A 10,252-nucleotide genomic window follows, 5' to 3' on the forward strand; every position below is an offset into this window, starting at 1 on the left:
AATCCTTCGTGACAACAGTAGTGCAACGTAGAATCCTCATCATTTGCGCGGAAATAAATGCTTAGAGACAGAAGATGCATGGGGCGCACGTTGCTACAATTTAATGCTCGTTACTTGGGCCTCGACTTCGTAAGAGATTAGTTTCTTACTTTATTTCTTCCTCCTTCCCTCATTAAATGATATGCAAGGCTCTCTCGGTCGTTTTCTACCCATTGTACTAATAATAGCTATGCTTATCATAAATTTATGAAATTAATGAATCATGGAGGCTTGTCCTCCAATGGCTGCACCCATCTTAAGTGCACTCAACTACCAGGGTATGGTTGAGAGAGAAATGCCATTAGTGCAGCATGGAATGACGAACAGAAGACTCAAAAAATGGCTCGAAACAATTTCCTCCCACTTGAGAGTTCTATTTAGCATTCTACAATTCAATATAGATGTATGGCATTGGTCCTCCCTACCATGGTTCTTATCTAAAAATTAGATATTGCCGATTGAGAAAAAGATAGCACTTTTGTCGTTGAACTCGTTTGGTTTGCAGGAAGAGAAAGAAAAAAAAATAAAAAATAAAAATCTAATAATTGATTAAAATTTTTATAAAAAAATTGAAAAAAATAGCTTTTCCATGGTAACAAGATATCAATATTTCGTAAAAAAAAAAAAAATTATATAGAACATGAAAAAGTTTGATAGAAATTAGAATAATTTTTTTTCCAAAAGTACATGTAAGCTTTTAGATAGAATGGAATACCTTTTTTTTCTTTCTATTAAACATATAATAGATATTTTATAAAAAAATTTCAAAAAAATAAACGTTCGACCAAACATACATAGATAACTCTATCACTTTTTCATAGTCAGCAACATGCAAAACCTACTTTTCCAAATATCATATTTTTAGATATTAACTCAGCTTCCAGCTGGAAAAAAATCCTCTCTGTAAACCAAACATATCTCTTTATCTCTTTAAAATTTTCCCACACAAAACTTATACTTTTGAAAATTCAATATATAAACTGTTGGAAGAAGACCACTTGTCTCACGAGCGTGGAATGAGATGGGCAAACTGGGAATAATGAATCGGGAAGCGGCAGAATTGTATCATGGTTTGCACATCAAATCATAGTTTAAATTTATTTTCTTCCAAATTTTCGAAGATTTTTGGAATTATTCCTGACTCTTTTTCATGGTTGGAAGATTTCCCAACCATTCATGTTCATCGGAACAACAAAATATTATTTATTGTTTTACTCACAACTTGTTTTGCTTTCAAAAATCACAATTTATTCAAAAAAATATTATCACTAAAAGCAACATAATATTTCTTCCGGTTAGATGTTCTTCTCTCCCGGGAATCAAGATCTCGGCCCAGCGAAAATATTCAAAGTCACTACCGTACTTCTAACATGGCTTACTATTAAATTTGCCATGGAAAGCTGTGTATTCTTTGATGATAATTTTTCCTCGGTATAAGAGAAAAGTAGATCACCCAAACTAGCCAAATGCAAGATTTCAATTCAAATCACTGCTATGAATATTTAGTGACTTTATCAACCGAACAAGTTGACAATCTCATATGATTTTGTTGTTTGCTTTTTCTTTTTTAAAAAATTATAATTATTAAAATTCTTTCTGAACTTTGAGTTAGCTCAAGATAGATCTATCACATTCTAATCGAAGTTACATATTTTAAATATTTTTACTTTTCTTGCATGTTTGTATTCAGAATTTCTTGGTAGGAAAGAAACATAAAATTGGATACAAAAGGATTTTAAAAAAAAATTAAGAAAGCTAAACGTCCCATGCCAATCTTTTTTCTCATTCAATGAGGAAGAATATTAGAAAAGAAAAGGAAGAAATGCTGAACATGTTATCTACAAGTTATTAGTCATTGTGGACCAATTCACCTTGATCTTTAAGATTCAACACTTGGGTCTAGGTCAGAAAATGATCTGCTTGAGAACTTGGAACTGAAATTGGATCTGAACTCGCATTGACCGGGTTTAAAGTAAGTCAAACATTAGATGACCTGATCCCACTTAGTCCCATCGGACCTGATTCAATGAAGGAACATGAGATTTTACAAATTTCTAACCCCTCTATCACTCTCCCTATTGCCATCTATAGTTTATAAGTATTGGCTAGTCCTTATTGAAAATACCAGTAGTAACATTTAGATGAGAAGCCCAATTAAAGTTGAATCACGCCAGCCCTAGTTCACAAAATTAGTGGTAACAACCTGTAAAAATATTGTTTTTTCCCTTCTCATTCTCTTCACTTGTTATATATGCAACTATTTGTTTTCCTTTTGAACATGGAATAAATAATATACATTTCTTTTTCTTTCATTGAATCTGAACTAAACCTGATTCAACTCTAACCCAAATGTATTGGGATGGGTTTGTGTGGTGCTTGTTCTGGTCTAAACTGAAGGATCCTGTGGGTTTAAATTTTTTCTCTCTCATAAGAGTCTTCATCTAAAGTTATGATTCAGGAAAAAAAAGGAAAGAAAAAGAACCTGAACCAATGCTTGCCTTTGCACACGTAGGAGCCAAGATAATCTGATTCAAGAATATGATCTACTCTCCCAATCTTCGCCGGTATCCTTTGACAAGAAAGGTGCATGAAGCAAAAATTAGTGAAATTATTGAAATGCCATTATAAAGGATTGGTGACATCAGGTAATTTGCCGGCAGAATTAAGGAAGAATATCACCTCTTTTGAATGCAGTCTTGCTCTAAGAACAACTGAAATTCTAGAATCGAATTAGAAAAAATAAGATAAATTATCAATAAAAAAACAAACTATATTTAAAAACATGGATAAAGATGTGATCCTATTGGTTATCCTGAGACTTAATTCGTTTGCTAAGAAATATATATATATATATATATATCATATATATCAACAACAAAAAAAGAAAATATTTTTTTGTGGGATTAAACTGAAGTGCAGTTTAGTTAACCTCACAAATTGCCCTTACTCTCTCTCATAATCACTACCTATCTTTACCTTATATCAGTATGCCATCTTTCGGAGGAAAAGAGAGAAGGAATTTTTTATGCCTACAGGAGAATCTAGTGCCCTTTATATTCCTCCTTATTTTTGTCTCGCTTGATTTTATTCTTATTGTGAAACTATCAAAAAGAAGATTCTTGCTTAAAAACCAGGAGCATGCATGATGTATCCATGAATTGTTGAAGCAAAACTGTGATTTTATTCCGACATAAACCCCATTCCCGCTATGAATAGCATCTCCTCTTCAGTTTCTAACTGTAGGAGAAATCTATGGGCCGGCTTGGTAGTATTCCATATTCTATAAACACCAATGGATGAAAAAAGAGCTACTATATCATCACATACTTACCCACCAATCTCCATCCTTTGAAAACCAAAGCACCAGATAGCCCACAGGCAATTGGCCACCTTAAACTATTTCAAAGAGGCCTTTGCCCACACCTGCCTGCAAATAAAGAAGGAAAACATGTTCCTTTAAAAAGACGAACAGCCAAGGAGGCTCAAGAATATAACAATAAAAAATCATATTAAATGAGATGGGAGAGGGTAAGAGAACTACAGATGTAAGCTTATGATTGGATTCTATATCACTTACAACCAGTGGTATCACAGTGCATGAACTTATTATAGAATTATGTGATATCATCCAATGCCATTATTAGTTGGGAAGCATGTCTCCAGTTCTGGTATCAAAATAATTAATAACAATGTCATTTGAAGGCCAAAAAAAGAAGCAAGAAAGAAATGCTCGAGGAGATCTTTTCGCAGCATGAAAAGAAGCATCTACTCTGACATGCAGCCTCTCCTGATGGTTTAGATTTCAGAAAGCTATTTTCATCAAAAAAAGATTTCAGGAAGCTAATACCCTCTCGAGTCAAAAAATATTTTGTATATGTGCCTTCTATATCTTCTGAACATCTACAGTACATGTACCATAAGAACCCTACAACTTCATTATCTTACAGCCTTGGAATGCCTTGTATGACCCTTCAGCGAGGATGATGAAGAAGAAGAAGACAGCCATGAGCGCACACTCGCAGCCTTGTCCTTGTTGAAAGCCTTCTGAACATCCTCTTTGAGCTCACAGAAGCGCCTCTGCTTGATCTTTTGCTCATCAGGTGTTCCCTTCTGGAGGTAGAGCAGATCAGGCAAATCTTCTTCGATAAACTTATCCAGCACTTGAGAACAGTGTGGAAAAAAGCACCTGCCCAGCTCCACTGTCAAGCATGCATGCAACACCCAATCAATTATCAAGACCTTATGACTCATCAACACTGACTCTAATTTCAATGACGTTGCAAAGTCTTATAACTTTAATTACACAAATGTTGAGTTGTTATACTATGGAATGAGATGTGGTATAAAGTTGGGAATTATAAAGTGTGCTTTTTTCCTTTTCTTTTTCATCTTTTTTCCTGCTTGAAGTCAGTAGCTGCTTTAAAGGCCTAGGTAAATACTCAGGTGAAGCTAAACAAGAAAGAATTGTTTCTGTCGATAGCTGGAAACATCTGTGCAGGATTTGAATTTTTAACTCTATGCAGACAAACAAGGCCTGGTAAATATAAAGATCGACTTAAAGTTCAGAACTTCTAATTGTAATGAAAACGACAGTTGGTGAGAGAAACCACTAGATCAAACTTACCTGTTTTAGCAAGGGCATCAACCCTTGAACATAGTCGCTTGTTTTGCATTATTGGTGTCTCATTCAGATCTACCTCCCTCAGGTTACTCGAGCTCCTTGATGCCAAATGCCCTGTGAATTCTGATGTTGTCTCTGCTTGTGTGATTTCCATGGCTACCTTGGCTTCAGTAGGGAAAAATAATCTTGCAAATACAACTAGACAGGTAGATTGATCAATGTCAGTAATCATACTAATGATATAATATGAAATTGAAATTCATATAACTCAATAGTCTAAATTAACTAAATCATCAAGCTTTGCATATGCTATTATAGTAACTGTTAGTTCAACTACCAGTTTTAGCAAATGTAACAATCTGAATCAACAAATAAAAGCTCAGGTATGAAGGCTAACAACCTCATAATAAATGTTTGAGACCTAAACACATGTTCTACCTGTTGGAGAATCACAGAAACAGCAGAAGAATTGAAGCACACAAAAATAGCTTCCACATCGGAAATCAGCAGATGACAGTCATAAAGACATGCATCTGAGATATCAAAACAGACACCGCAAAAATATGTACAAGTAGAACAGTTAAGAGCCTAAATCTTCATCAAAATGAGTAACCTTATATGCTGTCAAATGCCATTGATGTGGACAAATTGACAGATCAACTTCTTAACTAACCAGGCTCCCGACGGAAATTCAATCAATTCCACGCTTACTCATCCAAGAAGTAGTTGACTCAGAAATCAGATGGCATGACTATGAGCTAGCATTTAAGAGTGTCATTTTTTAATGCAAATATTGTTTGTACACACATAATTGTACAGAAAACTGAATAGTAATTTAGTTATTAGGACATGCTTCCCATGTTTTTAAGTGCTCCTACATGAGACCCAACTCTCAAAGAACTGGAGGGAGACATGCTAAGGAAGAAAAGAAATTAAGATATTGGAATCTTCACTTTCATTTCAGAGGAACTCAAAGCATTATTACTTCAAAGTGGAGATTTGATAACTTTTTATTTTCTTCATAATGTAGCACATGCTACAAGATTTGCTAATGTGACACTATCTGGCAACTCCAACATCTGTAGTGGAGTCCCCCCCCCCCTCTTTCTGTCTCTGTCGTGAGCAGTAGAACATTGCGCATGATATTGTTGAAGCAGTAATATTAATCTAGTTAATATCCAACTTTCAAGGTCAAGATATCTAAATCATGAACATCTTCAAAACTATTCAGTACAATAAGGACACAGTCAGATCATATATTCAGGTGGGCTTCATTATTGCAACTAGTGCAGCATTACTAGCATTGTTCTTAACCTTAATTGCAGTTGGCAAATTCCATATCATATTACAAAAATAGCTCCGTTTAGGCTACAAAAATTATGACATGGAAAATCAACAGTGCTGTCATAGCTTAAATGACTAAATTTAGCTATTTATCATAATCATGAACAAATGTGTCATCAGACTCAAAATTCATGTCCACAGATCTGTCCAAGTTCTAGGCATTCTTGAGCATAGATACATGCAAACAAATATATTGTTTTGTTTTTGGTTGATAAAAAAGTATCTTAAAATAGTCGCAATTACCTGACACTTGGTGTTAAGAGTATAAAAAATTTCAGCAGCATTTTGTATGCACCTACAAAATGACACCTATCATCTAATTTCAGTCAAAAGGCCGATTCAACAGAGCAAATCCTTGTCACTTTACCAGCTAAGAACATCAGAGGGATCACAGTAACCTCAGTGTTGACTCTCTATGGAGATTAACATCAAAGACAGAGACCATCTGCACTACTATATTATTATTTTTTACAAAAAGGAATTCAGAAATTCAAAAAACAAATGGCACTAGATAATTTAATCACATCTGTTTGTGACTGTGAAACAATTTTTTTTTAAAAAAAATGATAAATGAAAACAAAAGCAGTAGTAATAAAAGGGAAGATTTTTTTTTTTAAAAAAAAAAAACTCACCTCTGTTTTCCAGGTACAGAAGCTTCATGTGAAGGTCATCAGCCAATAATGGTAACATGACTGAGTCTTCACCACCCATGGGATTCCTCCTCATCTCTCTCTCCAGAATATCGATGCATATCCGGTCTTTATTTGACTCATGACCCTGCTGAGTCTTTGTGTTGTAGTCTTTGGCCCTGGTTAGCCTCCTACAAATCATAGCAGCACTCTGCCCATCAGCTGTTGTTTCTGATGCAGATGCTCCTTTGGTGAGAAGAGACACAATGACAGCTGGCTCCTTTCGCATGGCAGCCACATGGAGGGGTGTATATCCTCTATCGTTCTTTAGATTCACATTAGCTGACCCCAGTTCCAACAACTCTGCCACAACTTTGGAATCACAGTAGGCAGCTGCATAGTGTAGAGCATTGGCATCATCTAAAGTGATATCCGACTCGCTAAGAAGCAACTTTACAAGTTCAACATCATCAGAATCCAGAGCCTTGTGGATTCCTCTTATTCTTTTCTCAAGGACAGGGTCAACAGTCAAGGAATTAGGTTCGTCAGGCTGGGCTTTGTGGCGGATCAATTTAATCTCCTCAGCAACATCATGTGGCAGCTCCTTCTCGAGAGAGATATTGTCAAGATAGGATCTTGCCACTCTTTTCATACAGTGACCAAGCAACTGATTAAGATGTGAGTGGAAGGCAACCAGGAGGATAGGAATTACATCTTCCACAAGAGCCTTCTCAACAAAGTTGAGAAGGCGCCGCTGTATGGATACATAACAAGTAGTCAGGAAAACAGTCTTAACACAAAGGCTATCATGATATTTTGTCAAAAAAGCAATGAAAACAATATCTTTAGCATAAAGAGTACTATGACCTAATTCATGAAAACTAACATACTAGTTTAAAATCTATAGTCATATAAGGAAAAATTTTATGTTCAATTGATCCTTGGTACGCATTTGAAAAGCATTTGTAGGGTTAATATCAATATGAGAAATTTGAGTATAAAACAATAGATTGATTTGGCAGGAAGATGGACGGATTACAGTTATTTGCTATGAGGGCAGTCAAAACTGGGTCCAGAATAAAGAAATGTCAGTCTAGAGTGGCATATAAATGATACTATATATAATGGGCTTCGCAGAAAATTGTCATATATAAGTTCACAGAAAATCTCTGCCACCTCATTTTAAAAAGAGCGATAGCATTTCCTAACAAAGTGGTACAAGTTTAAAACAGTCAAGAAACAAAAATTCACTTCCTACTCTTACACAGCAGTAAGTTTAAAGTATAATGGCATGATCATATCTTTTTTTGGACTAAATAAATTATTAAATTCTGAAATCAGAGAGTTTTCTCATTATATAACAGTTATCATGAGGTGTTTGTGTAAGATCTAAAGTCAAGCCTTATTCCACTCTCACAAACCATCGATACTTTCTCGTAATCATATCATCTCAATAAAAATTTTATCGTGCAATCTTAATTGTGCTATTTCTAGTTTTTATCTCGGATGCAAAAGTCAACAAAAATCCCAACATCCTCCCTTAACATGACTACATCCATTCCTCGGAATGTATGAAACTAACTAGCACGGCAGGTTCCACATAATTTGACAGATGTCAGAAGAATTCAATTTTTATGCACATCAATACATAACAAGAATGGGGAACTAACAGTGAAGAACATGCAGCATCTAAGGGAAAATATTGAATTTGGTTCAAAAACATGTTCATGCCAATGGATCTTATAAATCCTCCAAAATTCATGTAGATATATTCCCAAATAATAAAGCAAGGCTCAACTTGGAGATCTCTTACCTTAATCAACAGAGCTACCGCTAGGAGTCAGAAACTCATAAATTCTCATTAACCATTAAATCAAAAAAAAAAAACATCTAACTTGCAACTAATTCTATCATAGAATGACAAGATGTACGTATAAAAAGTAAATTCTCTCGCAAATTAACCAGTGCAACATAGAATTAGGATAATAATATCAGAGCTCTTATCTAAGAAACCTGTAAAAGAGAGACCAGCTCTGGAATCTGAAACACAGACGATGCATACATCAACTCCACCGCGAAATTGACCGCAGGCCGGCAGGCATCATGAGCGCACATCGGATCCGCACACACCGATGCCTCCTGCGGAGCTGGCTTCAGCTTCCCGGTGTAAATATAGCTCAAGAAGTTGATGAAGGCCTCATACCCGACCCGGCCGCAAGGCACCAATTCACCCATCTGGTACCTTGGCTTCCCTCCCTCCGGCCGATATCGACCGCCGCCACGGGAGAAGAGGTCGTGGAAGAACCGGCTCCTTGCCGCCAGGATGCATCGGTGGATGCCGACCGGGGCGCCCTCGACGACGACCTCGGCATCGCTGCAGTCGAATTCGGAGTCCACGAGAAGGCGCTCAAGATTGGAGCTCAGCTTGCTGAGGCTAACGACCTCGAGGCTGGCCCCCGCTTTGGCGGCCGGCGGAGGAGCGGTGGAGACGCTGGAGTCATTAAACAGGTTGGACGAGGAGGTGGAGCTCGGAGAAGACGAGGGCTCCGCCAGATTGGCCATGACTCGGTGACACTCCAACAAAAGAAAATGAAATTATATATATATTAAAAAAAAAAAAAAACCTAGAATCCCATTGCCAAGCTAAGCTATTCCTCGACTTCAATCGAAAAAAGTCATTTTGCCGCATCCGATGCTTCCAGGAATCGATCTTTTCGGCAAACCTCCGTTCATAAAGCATCCATTCCAATCCAGAACCCCAAACACACCTAAATCTATTCCTTCAACAACATCAACCAATCTACCTACTGGCTACTGATGGAGCTCCTCGAACAGCCAGCAATTAGGGACAAAAAAAAAAAAAAAGACTTTTAGATTTGGAATTCGGTGACGGGACTTTTTGGTCGCGTTTAGATGCTGAAGTCCAGGGGTGACGCATGGGATGTCGTCACCCGGCGGTGGTAGGGATGGGTGACGTGGGTGTAGTCGAGGGGGCCGCGGCTCTCTTTGGTTTCTGGCCTCTTTATTTTAGTTTATACTGGTTGTGGACCCAAGTATACAGAATATTGGTAAATTTAATTAAATTATTAAAAAAATTAATTATAAATAATAAATAGTGTAATAATATTTTTTTAATTTATTAGATTTTTTACTTGTCATTAACTAATACTTGCCTAGCCATTAAAATAAGAATGATTACATAGTAAATAATCATCAAGAGACAGTAAATATGTATAGCTATTTGCATACTTCAGTTCTTCCTGGCTGCATTGATTTTGAAGAGGTTGAATTCTTTCCACAGTTATAGCAGTGTTTTTAATGTTCCACTTCCTTCAACATTCTTTTCTATCATCAATATTCACAGTCTATTTATTACTCCAAATAAATAGGTAATTTAAGTGGCACAAAAGATAAAAAGAAAAAACTGGAGAGGATGAAAAGATTGGAGCTTCTTATTAGTTTTTTTAACTATTAATATATAATATTTAAAAAACAGATTAACACCTATTTTTTTGAAGAACTTTTTGCCGAATAGATTACAACCTAGATACTTGGCACTTTTACATGCAATCCTAGTGAGAATATTAATTTTTATATTATATCGTATAAATTTTTAGAA

At 36.1% G+C, this 10,252-nt stretch overlaps 1 protein-coding gene across 1 annotated transcript; it reads right to left on the reverse strand.

Moving 5' to 3' along the window:
* Positions 1 to 1,269: 1,269 nt before the first annotated feature.
* On the reverse strand, positions 1,270 to 9,608 carry LOC103705401 (BTB/POZ domain and ankyrin repeat-containing protein NPR1-like). The gene is made up of 4 exons (XM_039115695.1): positions 8,647 to 9,608; positions 6,637 to 7,387; positions 4,664 to 4,858; positions 1,270 to 4,238 (listed from the first exon to the last, which is right to left on the reverse strand). Exons 1-4 carry the CDS (start codon positions 9,193 to 9,195, stop codon positions 3,976 to 3,978), a joined length of 1,758 nt encoding a protein of 585 aa, XP_038971623.1. The 5' UTR covers positions 9,196 to 9,608; the 3' UTR covers positions 1,270 to 3,975.
* Between the last annotated feature and the right edge of the window lie 644 nt (positions 9,609 to 10,252).

Source organism: Phoenix dactylifera, unplaced genomic scaffold (assembly GCF_009389715.1).
Source record: "Phoenix dactylifera cultivar Barhee BC4 unplaced genomic scaffold, palm_55x_up_171113_PBpolish2nd_filt_p 000007F, whole genome shotgun sequence".
NCBI lineage: Eukaryota > Viridiplantae > Streptophyta > Magnoliopsida > Arecales > Arecaceae > Phoenix > Phoenix dactylifera.